The sequence below is a fragment of the Salvelinus fontinalis genome, chromosome 40, assembly GCF_029448725.1.
Source record: "Salvelinus fontinalis isolate EN_2023a chromosome 40, ASM2944872v1, whole genome shotgun sequence".
In the NCBI taxonomy this organism is placed as follows: domain Eukaryota; kingdom Metazoa; phylum Chordata; class Actinopteri; order Salmoniformes; family Salmonidae; genus Salvelinus; species Salvelinus fontinalis.
The window spans coordinates 241,224-264,328 of NC_074704.1; the positions used below are offsets into that span (position 1 = coordinate 241,224).

The window sequence follows — 23,105 nt, forward strand, 5'->3', positions numbered from 1 at the left end:
TCTTTCAACTTTGTGGTTTATGTGTGTATTGTTTTGTATTACTAGGTATTACTGCACTGTTGGAGCTAGAAACACAAGCATGAGGTATTACTGCAATGTTGGAGCTAGAAACACAAGCATTATGTATTACTGCACTGTTGGAGCTAGAAACACAAGCATTAGGTATTACTACACTGTTGGAGCTAGAAACACAAGCATTAGGTATTACTGCACTGTTGGAGCTAGAAACACAAGTGACTAAAGGGTTAAAGTGCCCAGTATGCCAGGGAACAGGGACCTCAGACCAAAGACCTCTGACTCACTAAGCTTTAGTGACTAAAGGGTTAAAGTGCCCAGTATACCAGGGAACAGGACCTCAGACCAGAGACCTCTGACTCACTAAGCTTTAGTGACTAAAGGGTTAAAGTGCCCAGTATATCAGGGAACAGGACCTCAGACCAGAGACCTCTGACTCACTAAGCTGTAGTGACTAAAGTGTTAAAGTGCCCAGTATACCAGGGAACAGGACCTCAGACCAGAGACCTCTGACTCACTAAGCTTTAGTGACTAAAGGGTTAAAGTGCCCAGTATACCAGGGAACAGGACCTCAGACCAGAAACCTCTGACTCACTAAGCTTTAGTGACTAAAGGGTTAAAGTGCCCAGTATACCAGGGAACAGGACCTCAGACCAGAGACCTCTGACTCACTAAGCTGTAGTGACTAAAGGGTTAAAGTGCCCAGTATACCAGGGAACAGGACCTCAGACCAGAGACCTCTGACTCACTAAGCTGTAGTGACTAAAGGGTTAAAGTGCCCAGTATGCCAGGGAACAGGGACCTCAGACCAGAGACCTCGGACTCACTAAGCTTTAGTGACTAAAGGGTTAAAGTGCAGACAGATTAGTGAAGAGGGGGTGGTGTGTGTGTGTGTGTGAGTGTGGTGTGTGTGTGTGAGTGTGGTGTGTGTGTGTGAGTGTGGTGTGTGAGTGTGGTGTGTGAGTGTGTGAGTGTGTGTGTGTGTGTGAGTGTGGTGTGTATGAGTGTGGTGTGTGTGAGTGTGTGTGTGTGTGGTGAGTGTGGTGTGTGTGTGTGTGAGTGTGGTGAGTGTGGTGTGTGAGTGTGGTGTGTGTGAGTGTGGTGTGTGTGTGTGAGTGTGGTGTGTGTGAGTGTGGTGTGTGAGTGTGGTGTGTGTGTGTGAGTGTGGTGTGTGTGAGTGTGTGAGTGTGGTGTGTGTGTGGTGTGTGAGTGTGGTGTGTGAGTGTGGTGTGTGTGAGTGTGGTGTCTGTGTGTGGTGTGTGTGTGTGTGGTGTGTGAGTGTGGTGTGTGTGAGTGTGGTGTTTGTGTGTGTGTGTGTGTGGTGTGTGTGTGTGAGTGTGGTGTGTGTGTGTGTGAGTGTGGTGTGTGTGAGTGTGGTGTGTGGGTGTGTGGTGTGAGTGTGTGAGTGTGGTGTGTGTGAGTGTGGTGTGTGGTGTGTGTGTGTGTGTGTGTGGTGTGTGTGTGTGAGTGTGGTGTGTGTGTGTGTGTGTGTGAGTGTGGGTGTGTGGGTGTGTGGGTGTGTGGGTGTGTGGTGTGAGTGTGTGAGTGTGGTGTGTGTGAGTGTGGTGTGTGGTGTGTGTGTGTGTGTGGTGTGTGAGTGTGTGTGTGTGTGTGTGTGAGTGTGGTGTGTGAGTGTGTGTGTGTGTGGTGTGTGAGTGTGTGTGTGTGTGTGTGTGTGTGTGTGTGTGTGTGTGGTGTGTGTGTGTGTGTGTGTTTCTGAAATAATACAATAACCATTATGATCTCAAAAGTCTCAGTTAACAGCAAACAACCAATCAACAAACTTTACTGTTTTTCACTGGACAGAACAATACGTTCTGTTTAAATCCATTTAATTAAAACACGTCATTACAATCAGTAGCACAGCCACAAAGTCATCCAATATAACCACACTGCTAACCCTAATGCCTCACCTTAAATTAAGACCAAAAAACAAATTTTTGGTTTCATGAATTTTTACGATATAGTACATTTTTACTTTGCAGCCGGCACATATGGTGAAGAATATCCTGTCACACATTCCCATTGACAGAGAGGAAGCTGCCCTGCTGTAGTCATTTCAGAGAGACAGTAGAGGAAGCTGCCCTGCTGTAGTCATTTCAGAGAGACAGCAGAGGAAGCTTCCCTGCTGTGGTCATTTCAGAGAGACAGTAGAGGAAGCTGCCCTGCTGTAGTCATTTCAGAGAGACAGTAGAGGAAGCTGCCCTGCTGTAGTCATTTCAGAGAGACAGTAGAGGAAGCTTCCCTGCTGTAGTCATTTCAGAGAGACAGTAGAGGAAGCTGCCCTGCTGTGGTCATTTCAGAGAGACAGTAGAGGAAGCTGCCCTGCTGTAGTCATTTCAGAGAGACAGTAGAGGAAGCTGCCCTGCTGTGGTCATTTCAGAGAGACAGTAGAGGAAGCTTCCCTGCTGTAGTCATTTCAGAGAGACAGTAGAGGAAGCTGCCCTGCTGTGGTCATTTCAGAGAGACAGTAGAGGAAGCTTCCCTGCTGTAGTCATTTCAGAGAGACAGTAGAGGAAGCTGCCCTGCTGTAGTCATTTCAGAGAGACAGTAGAGGAAGCTTCCCTGCTGTAGTCATTTCAGAGAGACAGTAGAGGAAGCTGCCCTGCTGTAGTCATTTCAGAGACAGTAGAGGAAGCTTTACTGCTGCAGTCATTTCAGAGAGACAGTAGACTATTGTATTTCTGATGTAGATTACGCACTGAACTGTCAGTGGACTGTGGCTGTTCATATATACAGTAGATGATCACTTTCTGGCAGGTAGATCACTTTGTGGCAGGCGTCTCATCTTGGTCTGTTCACATGCGTTTGTGGATGTGGATCACTCTCTTGCAGTTGGGGCAGCGGTGTTCTACGTCCTTACAGGAGTCAACACAGAACGGAATCAAACAGCATGGCCAGCACCTAGAGCGAGACAGAGACAGAGAGAGATGAAGATTCAGTGTGTGTGTATTCCTGTAACCTGTGTGTGTGTTCATGTAACCTGTGTGTGTATTCCTGTAACCTGTGTGTGTGTTCATGTAATCTGTGTGTGTGTATTCCTGTAACGTGTGTGAGTATTCCTGTAACCTGTGTGTGTGTATTCCTGTAACCTGTGTGTGTGTTCATGTAACCTGTGTGTGTGTATTCCTGTAACCTATGTGTGTATTCCTGCAACCTGTGTGTGTGTTCATGTAACCTGTGTGTGTGTATTCCTGTAACCTGTTTGTGTGTATTCCTGTAACCTGTGTGTGTATTCCTGTAACCTGTGTGTGTGTATTCCTGTAACCTGTGTGTGTGTATTCCTGTAACCTGTGTGTGTGTATTCTTGTAACCTGTGTGTGTGTATTCCTGTAACCTGTGTGTGTGTATTCCTGTAACCTGTGTGTGTGTATTCCTGTAACCTGTGTGTGTGTATTCTTGTAACCTGTGTGTGTGTATTCCTGTAACCTGTGTGTGTGTGTGTATTCCTGTAACCTGTGTGTGTGTATTCCTGTAACCTGTGTGTGTGTATTCCTGTAACCTGTGTGTGTGTGTATTCCTGTAACCTGTGTGTGTGTGTATTCCTGTAACCTGTGTGTGTGTGTATTCCTGTAACCTGTGTGTGTGTATTCCTGTAACCTGTGTGTGTGTGTATTCCTGTAACCTGTGTGTGTGTGTATTCCTGTAACCTGTGTGTGTGTGTGTATTCCTGTAACCTGTGTGTGTGTGTATTCCTGTAACCTGTGTGTGTGTGTATTCCTGTAACCTGTGTGTGTGTATTCCTGTAACCTGTGTGTGTGTATTCCTGGATCGGATCCCAGTAGGCGACCCAAAACAACGGTGCCGCAGAAGTTTCAGACGGGCACACTGCTCACCGCTCCCAAGTATATTACTCGCCAATGTCCAGTCTCTTGACAACAAGGTAGATGAAATTCGAGCAAGGGTTGCCTTCCAGAGAGACATCAGAGACTGTAACGTTCTTTGTTTCACAGAAACATGGCTCACTCGGGATACGTTATCAGAGTCGGTACAGCCACCTGGTTTCTTCACACATCGCGCCGACAGAAATAAACATCTCTCTGGTAAGAAGAAGGGCGGGGGTGTATGCCTTATGATTAACGAGTTGTGGTGTAATCATAACAACATACAGGAACTCAAGTCCTTTTGTTCACCTGACCTAGAATTTCTTACGATCAAATGCCGACCGCATTATCAACCAAGAGAATTGTCTCAGATTATAATCACAGCTGTGTATATCCCCCCCAAGCAGACACCTCGACGGCCCTGAAAGAACTTCATTAGACTCTATGTAAATTGGAAACCACATATCCTGAGGCTGCATTTATTGTAGCTGGGGATTTTAACATGGCTAATCTAAAAACAAGGCTCCCTAAATTTTATCAGCATATCGAATGCGCGACCCGGGCTGGCAACACTAGATCATTGCTACTGTCACGGTCGTTGAAAGAACTGGACCAAGGTGCAGCGTGGTGAGCGTACATGTTCTTTTATTTGAAAAATGACGCCGACAAAACAATAAACACTACAAAACAAACCGTGAAGCTAAAGTCTATGTGCCATAAACAAAGTCAACTTCCCACAAAGACAGGTGGGAAAAAGGGCTACCTAAGTATGGTCCTCAATCAGAGACAACGATAGACAGCTGTCCCTGATTGAGAACCCTACCCGCCCAAAAACATAGAAATACAAATAATAGAAGATAGAATACCCACCCCAACTCACACCCTGACCAAACCAAAATAGAGACATAAAAAGGATCTCTAAGGTCAGGCCGTGACTGTACCCCCCCCCCCCCCCCCAAAGGTGGGGACTCCGGCCGCACCTTTGGGGGGGCTACTGTCACGCCCTGACCTTAGACGCAGACCCCACTCCACCACTGGCTCACCCCACTTTGGTGGCACCTCTGGTGCGGGGACCCTCGTCGCCGACCCCGGACGGAGCACCCTCGTTGCAGGCCCCAGACTGGAGACCGTCGCTGGGGGCTCCGGACTGGAGACCGTCGCTGGGGGCTCCGGACTGGAGACCGTCGCTGGGGGCTCCGGACTGGAGACCGTCGCTGGGGGCTCCGGACTGGAGACCGTCGCTGGAGGCTCCGGACTGGAGACCGTCGCTGGAGACTCCGGACTGGAGACCGTCGCTGGAGGCTCCGGACTGGAGACCGTCGCTGGAGACTCCGGACTGGAGACCGTCGCTGGAGACTCCGGACTGGAGACCGTCGCTGGAGGCTCCGGACTGGAGACCGTCGCTGGGGGCTCCGGACTGGAGACCGTCGCTGGGGGCTCCGGACTGGAGACCGTCGCTGGGGGCTCCGGACTGGAGACCGTCGCTGGAGACTCCGGACTGGAGACCGTCGCTGGAGGCTCCGGACTGGAGACCGTCGCTGGAGACTCCGGACTGGAGACCGTCGCTGGAGGCTCCGGACTGGAGACCGTCGCTGGAGACTCCGGACTGGAGACCGTCGCTGGAGACTCCGGACTGGAGACCGTCGCTGGAGGCTCCGGACTGGAGACCGTCGCTGGAGGCTCCGGACTGGAGGCCGTCGCTGGAGGCTCCGGACGGAGAACGTCGCTGGAGGCTCCGGACTGGAGGCCGTCGCTGGAGGCTCTGGACTGGAGAACGTCGCTGGAGGCTCCGGACTGGAGGCCTTCGTTGGAGGCTTTGTGCCATGACTCCTCACTGGAGGCTTCGTGCCATGGATCACCACTGGAGGCTTCGTGCCACTCACTTCCGTCATCATGAAGTGCTTTGAGAGACTAGTCAAGGATCATATCACCTCCACCCTACCTGACACCCTAGACCCACTCCAATTTGCTTACTGCCCCAATAGGTCCACAGACGACGCAATCGCAATCACACTGCACACTACCCTAACCCATCTGCACAAGAGGGATACCTATGTAAGAATGCTGTTCATTGATCACAGCTCAGCATTTAACATGATAGTACCCTCCAAACTCGTCATTAAGCTCGAGACCCTGTGCTACTGGGTCCTGGACTTTCTGACGGTATGCCCCCAGGTGGTGAGGGTAGGTAACATCTCCACCCCGCTGATCCTCAACACTGGGGCCCCACAAGGGTGTGTTCTCAGTCCTCTCCTGTACTCCCTGTTCACCCATGACTGCGTGGCCATGCACGCCTCCAACTCAATCATCAAGTTTGCAGACGACAGTACAGCGTTAGGCTTGATTACCAACAACGACGAGACGGCCTACAGGGAGGTGAGGGCCCTCAGAGTGTGGTGTCAGGAAAATAACCTCACACTCAACGTCAACAAAACAAAGGAGATGATTGTGGACTTCAGGAAACAGCAGAGGGAGCACCCCCCTATCCACATCGACGGGACAGTAGTGGAGAAGGTGGAAAGTTCCTCGGCGTACACATCACGGACAAACTGAAATGGTCCACCCACACAGACAGCGTGGTGAAGAAGGAGCAACAGCGCCTCTTCAACCTCAGGAGGCTGAAGAAATTTGGCTTGTCACCAGAAACACTCACAAACTTTTACAGATGCACAATCGAGAGCATCCTGTTGGGCTGTATCACCGCCTGGTACGGCAACTGCTCCGCCCACAACCGTAAGGCTCTCCTGAGGGTAGTGAGGTCTGCACAACGCATCACCGGGGGCAAACTACCTGCCCTCCAGGACACCTACACCACCCGATGTCACAGGAAGGCCAAAAAGATAATCAAGGACAACAACCACTGCCTGTTCACCCCGCTATCATCCAGAAGGCGAGGTCAGTACAGGTGTATCAAAGCTGGGACCGAGAGACTGAAAAACAGCTTCTATCTCAAGGCCATCAGACTGTTAAACAGCCATCGCTAACATTGAGTGGCTGCTGCCAACATACAGACTCAATCTCTAGCCACTTTAATAATTAATAATTGGATGTAATAAATGTATCACTAGTCACTTAAACAATGCCACTTTATATAATGTTTACATACCCTACATTACTCATCTCATATGTATATACTGTACTCTATACCATCTACTGCCTATGCCGTTCGGCCATCGCTCATCCATATATTTATATGTACATATTCTTATTCATTCCTTTACATTTGTGTTTATAAGGGAGTTGTTGTGGAATTGTTAGATGACTTGTTAGATATTACTGCACTGTCAGAACTAGAAGCACAAGCATTTCACTACACTCACATTAACATCTGCTAACCATGTGTATGTGACCATTAACATCTACTAACCATGTGTATGTGACCAATAACATCTGCTAACCATGTGTATGTGACCATTAACATCTGATTTGATTTAACTAGGCAAGTCAGTTAAGAAAAAAATAATTATTTACAATGATGCCCTGTTCAGGGGCAGAACGACAGATTTTCACCTTGTCAGCTCGGGGATTCGATCTAGCAACCTTTCGGTTACTAGTCCAAAGCTCTAACCACTAGGTTACCTGCCACCCCTACGTACAGGCATATATATACACTGCTCAAAAAAATAAAGGGAACACTAAAATAACACATCCTAGATCTGAATGAATGAAATATTCTTATTAAATACTTTTTTCTTTACATAGTTGAATGTGCTGACAACAAAATCATACAAAAATGATCAATGGAAATCAAATTTATCAACCCATGGAGGTCTGGATTTGGAGTCACACTCAAAATTAAAGTGGAAAACCACACTACAGGCTGATCCAACTTTGATGTAATGTCCTTAAAACAAGTCAAAATGAGGCTCAGTAGTGTGTGTGGCCTCCACGTGCCTGTATGACCTCCCTACAACGCCTGGGCATGCTCCTGATGAGGTGGCGGATGGTCTCCTGAGGGATCTCCTCCCAGACTTGGACTAAAGCATCCGCCAACTCCTGGACAGTCTGTGGTGCAACGTGGCGTTGGTGGATGGAGCGAGACATGATGTCCCAGATGTGCTCAATTGGATTCAGGTCTGGGGAACGGGCGTGCCAGTCCATAGCATCAATGCCTTCCTCTTGCAGGAACTGCTGACACACTCCAGCCACATGAGGTCTAGCATTGTCTTGCATTAGGAGGAACCCAGGGCCAACCGCACCAGCATATGGTCTCACATGGGGTCTGAGGAGCTTATCTCGGTACCTAATGGCAGTCAGGCTACCTCTGGCGAGCCCATGGAGGGCTGTGCGGCCCCACAAAGAAATGCCACCCCACACCATGACTGACCTACCGCCAAACCGGTCATGCTGGAGGATGTTGCAGGCAGCAGAACGTTCTCCACGGCGTCTCCAGACTGTCACGTCTGTCACGTGCTCAGTGTGAACCTGCTTTCATCTGTGAAGAGCACAGGGCGCCAGTGGCAAATTTGCCAATCTTGGTGTTCTCTGGCAAATGCCAAACGTCCTGCACGGTGTTGGGCTGTAAGCACAACCCCCACCTGTGGACGTCGGACCCTCATACCACCCTCATGGAGTCTGTTTCTGACCGTTTGAGCAGACACATGCACATTTGTGGCCTGCTGGAGGTCATTTTGCAGGGCTCTGGCAGTGCTCCTCCTTGCACAAAGGCGGAGGTAGCGGTCCTGCTGCTGGGTTGTTGCCCTCCTACAGCCTCCTCCACGTCTCCTGATGTACTGGCCTGTCTCCTGGTAGCGCCTCCATGCTCTGGACACTACGCTGACAGACACAGCAAACCTTCTTGTCACAGCTCGCATTGATGTGCCATCCTGGATGAGCTGCACTACCTGAGCCACTTGTGTGGGTTGTAGACTCCGTCTCATGCTACCACTAGAGTGAAAGCACCGCCAGCATTCAAAAGTGACCAAAACATCAGCCAGGAAGCATAGTAACTGAGAAGTGGTCGGTGGTCACCACCTGCAGAACCACTCCTTTATTGGGGGTGTCTTGCTAATTGCCTATAATTTCCACCTGTTGTCTATTCCATTTGCACAACAGCATGTGAAATTTATTGTCAATCAGTGTTGCTTCCTAAGTGGACAGTTTGATTTCACAGAAGTGTGATTGACTTGGAGTTACATTGTGTTGTTTAAGTGTTCCCTTTATTTTTTTGAGCAGTGTATATATGTGTGTGTGTGTGTGTGTGTGTGTGTGTGTGTGTGTGTGTGTGTGTGTGCATAACTCACATGAAGCAGCAGAGGGCTCCACAGATGACCCAGGTGAGTAGTGCAGTGGTGTGTGTGGTCTCTGTCAGAACCTGGACCTGACAGTGTGGACACGTCATCTGGCCGGACACGTCTCTAGGCAGCGGCTGCTGCATCACCACCACCTGGGTTACTGCAGAGGGAGGAGAATACTGGTTAGAACCAGATAGAACTGGATAAAACTGGATATAACTTCATAGAATTGGATAGAACTGGACAGAACTAGAAAGAATCACCACCACCCAGGTTACTGTAGGGAGAGGGAAATACTGGTCAGAACCAGATAGAACCAGATAGAACTGGACAGGACTAGAAAGAATCACCACCACCCGGGTTACTGCGGGGAGAGGGAAATACTGGTCAGAACTGGATAGAACTCAATAGAATGGGATAGAACTGGACAGAACCAGACAGAGCTAGATAGAACAGGATAGAACTGGATAGAACAACTTAGGCCCCAAAAAAATTGTGTCGCTTGTTGTTAGTTCTATATTTAAAACCCCTAAAGAGGTAGAGGATTCAAGGGGTTGCTAAGGCTGGCTGTTGCTAAGGCCAGGACGTCCAGCAAATACCTTGTGTTTGTACAACTTCGTTCTCGTTTGTCACGGGGTACTGTGAATAATAAAAAAAGGAACCGATTTAGGTAGTTTTGGTCAGACAGTTTGGAGTTTTTTTCAGTGTGTGTGTGACTCACCGCTGGGGGCATTTGTAGGTTGTGCCATGCCCATGTCATATTGGGGAGGTGGTGGGTACATGCCGGGTTGGGGACCTGATAAACAAGGGATGAATAAATACATCAATACACTGTCATTTACCGCAAACCCAGGGATACAGAGTGGTTGGCCAGCATTATGGGAACACAAACCCAGGGACACAGAGTGGTTGGCCAGCGTTATGGGAACACAAACCCAGAGATACAGAGTGGTTGGCCAGCACTATGGGAACACAAACCCAGGGATACAGAATGGTTGGCCAGCATTATGGAACCACAAACCCAGAGATACAGAATGGTTGGCCAGCATTATGGGACAACAAACCCAGATATACAGAGTGGTTGGCCAGCGTTATGGGAACACAAACCCAGAGATACAGAGTGGTTGGCCAGCATTATGGGAACACAAACCCAGAGATACAGAGTGGTTGGCCAGCATTATGGGAACAAACCTAGGGATACAGAGTGGTTGGCCAGCCCTTAACAATGATGTTCATGACATCTATGGCTATCGTGACACACACATCGGCTGTCCCCATAGGAGCACCCTTTTCGGTTCAAGGAAGAACCCTTTTAGGTTCCAAGAAGAACCCTTTTCGGTTCCAGGAAGAACCCTTTTAGGTTCCAAGAAGAACCCTTTCATGTTCCAGGAAGGTTCTAGATAGCGCCTTATTTTCTAAGAGTATAAGCTTAAACTGTCCCTAAGAGTATCAGTGTAGATCTGATCTCTTACCTCCCTGGAAGCCAGGCTGAGGGGGGTAGGCTGTTCCCCCGCCACTTCCCTGGTAGCCTGGCTGAGGGGGGTAGGCTGTTCCCCCGCCACTTCCCTGGTAGCCGGGGTAGGGGTAGGGGGGAGCAGACGCATCCAGCGGGGGTCCATACTGGCTCTTCTCCATACTGTCTGGGGGGGGGGGGGGGGGGGGGGGAAGAGAGAGAGAGTGGAAGACAGTGAGCACAAACACAGTGAGCACACCTTTTGAAAATATCACATTGAGAAAACATATGTCTCTGCCCCCACCTTCTCTCCCCCTTATCTCTCTCACCTATCTTCTTTCACACACACACACACACACACACACACACACACACACACACACACACACACACACACACACACACACACACACACACACACACACACACACACACACACACACACACACACACACACACACACACTTCTTGTTCAAGCTGTTGCTTATAACAATGATACACACCCCTGTATTCAACCGGGCAGGTTTGGTGACATTTCATTGGACAAAGACTTGGCCTGTAGAATCTGAGTAGTACAAGCCAAAAACAACACCACCACTAATGAATGCCACACACCCACTAAATATATCAGAATAACCCTCACCCTGGTCTATGTTACTGGTGAATGATCAACAGTTAGAGTCAGTTAGAAAATGTTTAAGTGTCAATCTACAATGACACATCCATTGACAATACAAAATACAGAGGCAGCCCTTTCCTGCAGTCAATGTCCAGAAGTGCCCTCTGTGACCTCATGGCCCTTTCCTGCAGTCAATGTTCAGAAGTGCCCTCTGTGACCTCATGGCCCTTTCCTGCAGTCAATGTTCAGAAGCGCCCTCTGTGACCTCATGGCCCTTTCCTGCAGTCAATGTTCAGAAGTGCCCTCTGTGACCTCATGGCCCTTTCCTGCAGTCAATGTCCAGAAGTGCCCTCTGTGACCTCATGGCCCTTTCCTGCAGTCAATGTCCAGAAGTGCCCTCTGTGACCTCATGGCCCTTTCCTGCAGTCAATGTCCAGAAGTGCCCTCTGTGACCTCATGGCCCTTTCCTGCAGTCAATGTCCAGAAGCGCCCTCTGTGACCTCATGGCCCTTTCCTGCAGTCAATGTCCAGAAGTGCCCTCTGTGACCTCATGGCCCTTTCCTGCAGTCAATGTCCAGAAGTGCCCTCTGTGACCTCATGGCCCTTTCCTGCAGTCAATGTCCAGAAGTGCCCTCTGTGACCTCATGGCCCTTTCCTGCAGTCAATGTCCAGAAGTGCCCTCTGTGACCTCATGGCCCTTTCCTGCAGTCAATGTCCAGAAGCGCCCTCTGTGACCTCATGGCCCTTTCCTGCAGTCAATGTCCAGAAGTGCCCTCTGTGACCTCATGGCCCTTTCCTGCAGTCAATGTCCAGAAGTGCCCTCTGTGACCTCATGGGTGGAATGTTATTCACGATGAAAATCCAGTGTTTCTATGTCAATCTGTTTTGTTATATTTCAGTCTTCTGTGATGTATATAAAGTGTAATATTGGGATGCAAACTCAAAACTGAATACATTTAAACTCTATACCTGACATGGTACAGGTGTCTTCTTTGTTTAAGCCCATAACCATGTGTGTGAGGTGTATACTTTGGTTTCAAAGTAGATTTGTTAAAGACTACCAAAAATCACTCACTGCAGTAAAAGGTTCCAAGCCATATTATGGACCCCTCAGATAGTTTTTAGACACTAGTCAGTCATAGGCAAACACAGTGCAGTATGTCATCTGGAATCAGCTATATACACAGTACAGTATGTAATGTGGAATCAGCTATAATACACAGTGCAGTATGTCATCTGTAATCAGCTATAATACACAGTGCAGTATGTCATGTGGAATCAGCTATAATACACAGTACAGTATGTCATGTGGAATCAGCTATAATACACAGTGCAGTATGTCATTTGGAATCAGCTATAATACACAGTGCAGTATGTCATCTGTATGTCATCTGTAATCAGCTATAATACACAGTGCAGTATGTCATCTGGAATCAGCTATAATACATCACATGATCTAAACATAATTGATCTACGTGGTCTCCATTAGGACACAGGTCTTCTGATCCCAATGGGACTTCCTGGTTCAATTAAGGTTCAATAAATAAATACAAATTCTAATTCTAATCACAATACCCCATAATGACAAAGCAAAAACAGGCTCTTAAAAATGATTGCAATTTTCAAAAAAACAGAAATACCTTATTTACATAAGTATTCAGACCCTTTGCTATGAAATTTACTCTAAATTGAGCTCAGGTGCATCCTGTTTCCATCGATCATCCTTGAAATGTTTCTACAACTTGGGACATAAGCCTATGAGTAAATGTTATACAGCATCATGTAGTTGACGATGGTGTTGTTATGAAGCTGTAACGGAGGCTTATCTGTTGGACTTTGTTCCACGGGATCATGAGGAAGTGAGGTTGAGTTGTTTAGTGTTGCGGGGAGCTGCTGCTGCGCAGAAGAAAAATCAGCCCGCGCAGAGTAGCACGAGATTGAACCTCTCGACTTTCTAGTTTCCCCCGTTAACACTATCAACGTTTCCCTCTACTGTGGGAATTGGGATCTAATCAACGCAATATTAGCTACTTTCAATGCAACATACCGAAACAAAACCATCGATTCATCGGACTTTGTTGTAGACAGAACACATCAGAGTAGGATTCTATTGCATTGACTTGCACATACTCTGATCTAAACAGACCGGTGCGCCATAACCAATCAGAGCTGCAGTAGGCCTATATGCAAATAAACCACTGCCATATATGTGCCGTTCACGTTGAACGTGCCTGTCTTTACAGAATCTGCGGTCGTGAGTAGATGAGCTGTTTTGAGATCATATCCTCTGCTAGTTAGTGAGCTATTAGCCCAGTTATAGATAGTTTTAGTCAGCAATAGGGGAGTGGTTGCTTCCTACAAGAGCACAACACGTGTGCATTTCTAGACATCTTTGAAAAGGGAGTCAGTTAAAGAGCGTTTTTGTGTTAAAGGGGCAGTGTTGTATTTTGTTGTATTTGTCAGATTCTCTGTAATAATGGTATGGGAATAAAATGGTTTCTTGCATCAAACGACTCAACAACATTTTCAGTCACCTCCTTGTCTGAAGGACAAGTGGATAAACAGGTTCATGTCAAGCCCTGAATGATTTTTTCAAACGTCTCATAGAATGTACGCCTACATTGAACACCACACATTGGCTGCTACTGTAGGCTGAATGATAGAACAGGTATTTCCATGTTAAAATGTTATGGGATGCATTTTCTCCATTGTTTTTGATGGTAGACCAAACTGGTAGGTCTACATTATGACCAAATAGTATTCTACTTGATCACTGTTAAAACCAGGGGCGCAACTTTGGTTTTATAAGTGGGGGGGACATAGTTGTATTATTTTTATCCACTCGGATAAACACTCCAAACAACCTACCTGACGGCTCGGAGGCGTCCGCATGGTCCTAAAGCACACCGCAGTACCGTAGTACACTACCGTATGGGCCCTGGTCAACAGTAGTACTCTACCCTATGGGCCCTGGTCAACAGTAGTATTCTACCCTATGGGCCCTGGTCAACAGTAGTACACTACCCTATGGGCCCTGGTCAACAGTAGTATTCTACCCTATGGGCCCTGGTCAACAGTAGTACTCTACCCTATGGGCCCTGGTCAACAGTAGTATTCTACCCTATGGGCCCTGGTCAACAGTAGTACTCCACCCTATGGGCCCTGGTCAACAGTAGTATTCTACCCTATGGGCCCTGGTCAACAGTAGTATTCTACCCTATGGGCCCTGGTCAACAGTAGTATTCTACCCTATGGGCCCTGGTCAACAGTAGTACACTACCCTATGGGCCCTGGTCAACAGTAGTATCCCACCCTATGGGCCCTGGTCAACAGTAGTACTCTACCCTATGGGCCCTGGTCAACAGTAGTACACTACCCCATGGGCCCTGGTCAACAGTAGTATCCCACCCTATGGGCCCTGGTCAACAGTAGTACTCTACCCTATGGGCCCTGGTCAACAGTAGTACACTACCCCATGGGCCCTGGTCAACAGTAGTATTCTACCCTATGGGCCCTGGTCAACAGTAGTATTCTACCCTATGGGCCCTGGTCAACAGTAGTATTCTACCCTATGGGCCCTGGTCAACAGTAGTATTCTACCCTATGGGCCCTGGTCAACAGTAGTATTCTACCCTATGGGCCCTGGTCAACAGTAGTATTCTACCCTATGGGCCCTGGTCAACAGTAGTACACTACCCTATGGGCCCTGGTCAACAGTAGTACACTACCCTATGGGCCCTGGTCAACAGTAGTACTCTACCCTATGGGCCCTGGTCAACAGTAGTACACTACCCTTTTGGCCCTGGTCAACAGTAGTATACTACCCTATGGGCCCTAGTCAACAGTAGTACTCTACCCCATGGGCCCTGGCGCTGTCTGTGTGTACACATCTAACAGCGCTGTCTGTGTGTACACATCTAACAGCTCTGTCTGTGTGTACACATCTAACAGCTCTGTCTGTGTGTACACATCTAATAGCTCTGTCTGTGTGTACACATCTAACAGCTCTGTCTGTGTACACATCTAACAGCGTTGTCTGTGTGTACACATCTAACAGCGCTGTCTGTGTGTACACATCTAATAGCTCTGTCTGTGTGTACACATCTAACAGCGCTGTCTGTGTGTACACATCTAACAGCTCTGTCTGTGTGTACACATCTAACAGCTCTGTCTGTGTGTACACATCTAACAGCGCTGTCTGTGTGTACACATCTATCATTAGGCACCAAGACAGAGTTAGAAGAAGGTAGGGTGACTGGTGCTGTTTTCTCTAAACCAATTTAAAAAACACCCCTCTTCTAAGTCTTTTCCTTCTCACGTAGCAACACACACAAAACAAACACAGATATTCCTAGTCCTACACACAACTCTTTCATATTTTATTACATCCTGCAAAGAAGCACTCTGAAACCCCTCAACTCAGAGCACTCTTTCCCAGCCTCGAGCAGAGAGACAGCCCCTTACCTTTTTGGAGTCCTGGAGGAGACGAGGTACTGTGGACTGGAGCCCTGGAGGAGATGAGGTACTGTGGACTGGAGCCCTGGAGGAGACGAGGTACTGTGGACTGTGTGGAGCTAAAGATCAGAGCTGCTACTCCCTTGAGACCGTGAGAAAGTGAACCAGGCAGGAAAGAGAGCGAGAACGAGAGCACACACAGAAGGGAGGAATGAGGAAGGTGTGAGGCAGATGAGGTAACAACGTTATCTTAAGTGGCTGAATAGTGAACACAAGCCTGATGGAAAATAACTACACCTGTTGGTCAATCAGTGTTTGTGTGTGTGTGTGTGTGTGTGTGTGTGTGTGTGTGTGTGTGTGTGTGTGTGTGTGTGTGTGTGTGTGTGTGTGTGTGTGTGTGTGTGTGTGTGTGTGTGTGTGTGTGTGTGTGTTTTGAGGGGAAATTGTGGCTGTGGTGAATGAATGTGTTTATAGTTCTCGAAAAACAACGTTGTGGTTGGAAAATATGCTTGTTGGTGAGATGAGTCATCTTCAGCTAGACTATTAGAACGTACTGCAGACTAGATATTACTTAACTAACATTGGTCCATTGGTGTTTGGAAAAAAGGTAATTAGAACACCTAACACAGGCCTATTTTCATGTGAATACATTTTAGAAAAGTGTGTGTGTTCATCCATCCACCATTTGTTGTTACCTGAGAATGTATCCTGAACAAAAATATAAACGTAACATGCAACAATTTCAACAGTTTTACTGAGTTACAGTAAATCAGTCAATTTAAATAAATTCATTAGGCCCTAATCTATGGATTTCATATGACTGGGCAGGGGCGCAGCCATAGATGGGCCTGGAAGAGCATAGGTCCACCCACTTGGGAGCCAGGCCCAGCCAATCAGACTGATTTGTTTCCCCACAAAAGGGCTTTATTACAGACAGAAATAGTCCTCAGTTTCATCAGCTGTCTGGGTGGCTGGTCTCAGACGATCCCGCAGGTGAAGAACCCGGATGTGGAGGTCCTGGACTGGCGTGGTTATTCAACATTCTGCCATATTCTCTAAAACAACGTTGGAGGTGGCTTATGGTAGAGAAATTAACATAAATTTCTGGCAACAGCTCTGGTGATAATTCCTGCAGTCAGCGTGCCAATTGCATGCTCCCTCAAAACTTGAGACATCTGTGGCATTGCACACTTTTAGAGTGGCCTCTCGCCCACATACACTTGTATCCCTCCTCCGGCTTGGCTACCGCGGGGTACCGTTCAGAGGAATGGCATCCCGGAGGAATGGCACTTCAAGCCTTTCTCTACCCTTCACCAGGTGGTTACAGACTGAAACAACGCAGAGGATTCACCTCACCAGAGGAGTCCAAAACACTGTATAAGGAGACCGAGGCTGGGACTCTGCACACCCAAGCTGAGGGGACGCGGCACCTGGGCGAGAGACTGCAGCATATCCATTTCTGGAAGTCAGAGCTGCAGCGGCACATCGAAAAGCTGGTGGCCGAGACAGACCTCATCCTGGGGCAGAAGAGGAGGCTGTTGAAGGCGCTGGACGCCACCGAGACCCCGTTCGCCATCGCCACGGATAACCTAACCTGTCGGTAACAGTGACCACGTAGAAGAGGAGCTGCTGATGATACAAAAAAATATTGATTTGTCTTTGCTCTAGTTCACCTAAATACTTGTATCATTACTAAATGTTGCCTAGACGTTACTTCACTAGAAACCAATCTGAAAATAACGTGATGGTTGTGTTTGTGTACCACAGGAGGTGGAGTTGATCAGGATCATCCAGGCTCTGTTGAAGAGAACGCTGAGTCAGGCTGTCAATCAAATCAAGTGAGTGTCACAATTAAACAATAAGGGTTTTTATTTCTCAAAACTTGGATGATACAAATTATGACAAGGAAATAAACCAAAGTGCTTTAAAATATAGCAAGAGCTAAATGACTTGAAAAACGGACTGTCCTATAAAGTATTAACGTGAAAAATAACTAAGCTATAACGTGCAGGAACAGAACGTACATAAACCAAAAATCAACTCACTGGTGGGACGTTCCACGGAGACTATAAGGGGAGTGGCCAGCTCCAAGGCAAGTCTGCAAACCATCCATTTTTACATTTCTACAATAATGATAACGTTAAATACAAGCATTATTTTAACAATAACAGTACACAATATCAATGTATAACTGTACTTCGCTATTGTAAACTCCTCAAAGGGAAAAAGAGTTCCACTGGGTTGAACAGAGAGTGGGCATTTCCCAACGCCCTTCCGGAACCGTATTTTAACCCTGGGATTCAGGTCGGACCTCCTTTATCAGAACACCGCGGCATCCATCACTGCTGAGAAATAGACGTAAACAAGACATTACTTTTTTATTTTTTTTATTTTTATTTTTTATTTAACCTTTATTTAACCAGGTAGGCAAATTGAGAACACGTTCTCATTTACAATTGCGACCTGGCCAAGATAAAGCAAAGCAGTTCGACACATACAACAACACATAGTTACACATGGAGTAAAAACAAACATATAGTCAATAATACAGTGAAAAAAAATAAGTCTATATACAATGTGAGCAAGTGAGGTGAGATAAGGGAGGTGAAGGCAAACAGATATATGTATAAATAAATAAAATATAAAAAGGCCATGGAGGCGAAGTGAGTACAACACAGCAAGTAAAATAAAAACTAAAAAACACTGGAATGGTTGGTTTGCATTGGAAGAAAGTGCAAAGTAGAGACAGAAATAATGGGGTGCAAAGGAGCAAAATAAATTAATAAATAAATACAGTAGGTAAAGAGGTAGTTGTTTGGGCTAAATTGTAGATGGGTTATGTACAGGTGCAGTAATCTATGAGCTGCTCTGACAGCTGGTGCTTAAAGCTAGTGAGGGAGATAGGTGTTTCCAGTTTCAGAGATTTTTGTAGTTCGTTCCAGTCATTGGCAGCAGAGAACTGGAAGGAGAGGCGTCCAAAGGAAGAATTGGTTTTGGGGGTGACTAGAGAGATATACCTGCTGGAGCGCGTGCTACAGGTAGGTGCTGCTATGGTGACCAGCGAGCTGAGATAAGGGGGGACTTTACCTAGCAGGGTCTTGTAGATGACCTGGAACCAGTGGGTTTGGCGACGAGTATGAAGCGAGGGCCAGCCAACGAGAGTGTACAGGTCGCAGTGGTGGGTAGTATATGGGGCTTTGGTGACAAAACGGATGGCACTGTGATAGACTGCATCCAATTTATTGAGTAGGGTTTTGGAGGCTATTTTGTAAATGACATCACCGAAGTCGAGGATTGGTAGGATGGTCAGTTTTACAAGGGTATGTTTGGCAGCATGAGTAAAGGATGCTTTGTTGCGGAATAGGAAGCCAATTCTAGATTTGACTTTGGATTGGAGATGTTTGATGTGGGTCTGGAAGGAGAGTTTACAGTCTAACCAGACACCTAGGTATTTGTAGTTGTTCACATATTCTAAGTCAGAGCCGTCCAAAGTAGTGATGTTGGACAGGCGGGCAGGAGCAGGCAGCGATCGGTTGAAGAGCATGCATTTGGTTTTACTTGTATTTAAGAGCAGTTGGAGGCCACGGAAGGAGAGTTGTATGGCATTGAAGCTCGCCTGGAGGGTTGTTAACACAGTGTCAAAAGAAGGGCCAGAAGTATACAGAATAGTGTCGTCTGCGTAGAGGTGGATCAGAGAATCACCAGCAGCAAGAGCGACATCATTGATGTAAACAGAGAAGAGGGTCGGTCCAAGAATTGAACCCTGTGGCACCCCCATAGAGACTGCCAGAGGCCCGGACAACAGACCCTCCGATTTGACACACTGAACTCTATCAGAGAAGTAGTTGGTGAACCAGGCGAGGCAATCATTAGAGAAACCAAGGCTGTCGAGTCTGCCAATGAGGATGTGGTGATTGACAGAGTCAAAAGCCTTGGCCAGGTCAATGAATACGGCTGCACAGTATTGTTTCCTATCGATGGCGGTTACGATATCGTTTATGACCTTGAGCGTGGCTGAGGTGCACCCATGACCAGCTCTGAAACCAGATTGCATAGCGGAGAAGGTGTGGTGTGATTCGAAATGGTCGGTAATCTGTTTGTTGACTTGGCTTTCGAAGACCTTAGAAAGGCAGGGTAGGATAGATATAGGTCTGTAGCAGTTAGGGTCAAGGGTGTCCCCCCCTTTGAAGAGGGGGATAACCGCAGCTGCTTTCCAATCTTTGGGGATCTCAGACGACACGAAAGAGAGGTTGAAGAGGCTAGTAATAGGGGTGGCAACAATTTCAGCAGATAGTTTTAGAAAGAAAGGGTCCAGATTATCTAGCCCGGCTGATTTGTAAGGGTCCAGATTTTGCAGCTCATTAAGAACATCAGCTGACTGTATTTGGGAGAAAGAGAAATGGGGAAGGCTTGGGCGAGTAGCAGAGGGGAGGGCAGTGCTGTTGTCCGGGGTAGGGGTAGCCAGGTGGAAAGCATGGCCAGCCGTAGAAAAATGCTTATTGAAATTCTCAATTATAGTGGATTTGTCGGTGGTGACAGTGTTTCCTATCTTCAGAGCGGTTGGAAGCTGGGAGGAGGTGTTCTTATTCTCCATGGACTTTACGGTGTCCCAGAACTTTTTTGAATTTGTGTAGCAGGAAGCAAATTTCTGCTTGAAAAAGCTAGCCTTGGCTGTTCTAACTGCCTGTGTATATTGGTTTCTGGCTTCCCTGAAAAGTTGCATATCACGGGGGCTGTTCGATGCTAATGCAGAACGCCATAGGATGTTTTTCTGATGGTTAAGGGCAGTCAGGTCAGGAGAGAACCAAGGGCTATATCTGTTCCTGGTTCTAAATTTCTTGAATGGGGCATGCTTATTCAAGATGGTGAGGAAGGCATTTTTTAAAAATGACCAGGCATCCTCTACTGACGGGATGAGATCAATATCCTTCCAGGATATCCCGGCCAGGTCGATTAGGAAGGCCTGCTCGCTGAAGTGTTTCAGGGAGCGTTTGACAGTGATGAGTGGAGGTCGTTTGACCGCTGACCCATTGCGGATGCAGGCAATGAGGCAGTGATCGCTGAGATCTTGGTTGAAAACAGCAGAGGTGTATTTGGAGGGCAAGTTTGTTAGGATGATATCTATGAGGGTACCCGTGTTTACGGAAGTGGGGTGGTACCTGGTAGGTTCATTGATAATTTGTGTGAGATTGAGGGCATCAAGCTTAGATTGTAGGGTGGCTGGGGTGTTGAGCATGTTCAAATTTAGGTCGCCTAGCAGCACGAGCTCTGAAGATAGATGGGGGGCAATCAGTTCACATATAGTGTCCAGAGCACAGCTGGGGGCAGAGGGTGGTCTATAGCAGGCGGCAACGGTGAGAGACTTGTTTTTAGAGAGGTGGATTTTTAAAAGTAGAAGTTCAAATTGTTTGGGAACAGACCTGGATAGTATAACAGAACTCTGCAGGCAGTCTTTGCAGTAGATTGCAACACCGCCCCCTTTGGCCGTCCTATCTTGTCTGAAAATATTGTAATTGGGGATAAAAATGTCTGAATTTTTGGTGGTCTTTCTAAGCCAGGATTCAGACACGGCTAAAACATCCGGGTTGGTAGAGTGTGCTAAAGCAGTGAACAAAACAAACTTAGGGAGGAGGCTTCTAATGTTAACATGCATGAAGCCAAGGCTATTACGGTTACAGAAGTCATCAAAAGAGAGCGCCTGGGGAATAGGAGTGGAGCCAGGTACTGCAGGGCCTGGATTCACCTCTACATCACCAGAGGAACAGAGGAGAAGTAGGATAATGGTACGGCTAAAAGCTATGAGAATTGGTCGCCTAGAGCTACTAGAGCAGAGAGTAAAAGGAAGTTTCTGGGGGCGATAAAATAGTTTAAAGGAATAATGTACAGACAAAGGTATGGTAGGATGTGAATACAGTGGAGGTAAACCTAGGTATTGAGTGATGATGAGAGAGATCTTGTCTCTAGAAACATCATTGAAACCAGGTGATGTCATCGCATATGTGGGTGGTGGAACTGATAGGTTGGATATGGTATAGAGAGCAGGGCTAGAATCTCTACAGTGAAATAAGCCAATAAACACTAACCAGAACAGCAATGGACAAGGCATATTTACATTAAGGAGAGGCATGCTTAATCGAGTGATCAGTAAGGGTCCAGTGAGTAGAGGTTGGTTGGGGTCGTGGCGATCCAGACAGCTGGCCGGGTATATGGCTATCGGTAGCAGCATAGGATGGAGGTCTGTTTGTAGATACCTCGTGCGTTTCCGTCGGTAGGTTCCGTGTAGTGGGGTTTTGTTCAGATAGCAGCCGATAGGACAGCTAACGATTAGCGGGCCTCAGGTGAGCGTTCAGGTAACGTCGGGACGGATTTGCCGGTTGGATAAATCCCTCGGGCAGATAACGTCGGCAGTCAGTCGTGAAGGCCCGGTGGGGTTCCGTATCTGCAGCAGCAACAAAAGAAACGGGTCCGGATGGTGATGGAACTCCTCAGCTGGCTAGCTCCAGCATGATTTGAGTTTGCTCCGGGGTCGACGTAAGCCAATAGTCACACGGTATGCAGCTAGCTAGCTGCGAAATCAAGGTGCAAGTGTCCAGAGCCTGCGGTTGGAATCCGGGGAAACTGGGAGAAAAAAAGTCCCGGAATGCTCCGGTCCGAGTCGCGTTGCACAAAAGTGCCGGTAGATTATCGAGCTAAAGGAATAGCTGATGACCGCAAAACGTGGGCAGCTGAAACACCAACGCTAGCTAGCAAACCGGCTAATTTCGGGGCAGCTACAGATTAGCTTCTGGCTAGCTATCGGAGTAGCTTCTGGTTAGCTATCAGGCTAGCTTCTGAATTAGCCCCTGGCTATCTTCCACGATGGATTTTCAGATTGAGGTAAATATTACTTATTGTAATTGGTGAAGCGGGTTGCAGGAAAGCTTTTGCAGGAAAGCTTTTGTAGTTGAGTTCTTGGATAATAAAATAAATAAAAGATATGTGAAGAAAAGGTGTAAATATATATATATACAGGACACGACAAGACAATACGGAAAAGACGTCTGAACTGCTAAGCCACCTTGGAGTAGATTTGAACCGTGACTATTTACTTGAGAATGATAATGGTTCAATTATACCAATGACTGTTACCACGTAAACTATGAAGCGTTCACGCAACATAGAAAACAATGATAGCAAATGTCAAACTGTATTTCTGCAGTACAGTTACGTATGGTGTTATGTTCTGTTAATTACTGATGTCCCCTTTAAGAATGGAGCACCCTTGGCCATGCGCAGTGTTGTTCTATGTTATTCTGGTACTAACTCGTTTTAGTAAATGTGAAGCTCCAGTTCAATTTCTTGTATTCAGAGTCTTTTTTATTATATAAATAAGTCATAAGAGCTAAGACACTACAATGGCGACGAGGATGATTACCTGCAGTGTGCATCACGAATGCAGATGGAGCTCGTAGGAAGAGAGGAAGATTATGACCCTGTAAGAGGAAGATTATGACCCTGTAAGAGAG

General features: G+C 47.1%; 1 protein-coding gene across 2 annotated transcripts; it reads right to left on the minus strand.

Annotated features, from left to right (window-relative positions):
* Nucleotides 1-1,830: 1,830 nt before the first annotated feature.
* Nucleotides 1,831-23,105, minus strand: LOC129839774 (lipopolysaccharide-induced tumor necrosis factor-alpha factor homolog). 2 transcript variants are annotated; one of them, XM_055907412.1, is made up of 8 exons: nucleotides 23,015-23,105; nucleotides 17,646-17,945; nucleotides 15,610-17,397; nucleotides 10,546-10,713; nucleotides 9,795-9,869; nucleotides 9,673-9,712; nucleotides 9,083-9,233; nucleotides 1,831-2,919 (listed from the first exon to the last, which is right to left on the minus strand). In XM_055907412.1, the coding sequence occupies exons 4-8, from the start codon at nucleotides 10,690-10,692 to the stop codon at nucleotides 2,814-2,816; spliced, it is 519 nt and encodes a 172-aa protein (XP_055763387.1). In that variant the 5' UTR covers nucleotides 10,693-10,713; nucleotides 15,610-17,397; nucleotides 17,646-17,945; nucleotides 23,015-23,105; the 3' UTR covers nucleotides 1,831-2,813. The 2 variants fall into 2 exon arrangements, with proteins under 2 accessions (XP_055763387.1, XP_055763388.1); XM_055907413.1 differs by lacking the exon at nucleotides 9,673-9,712.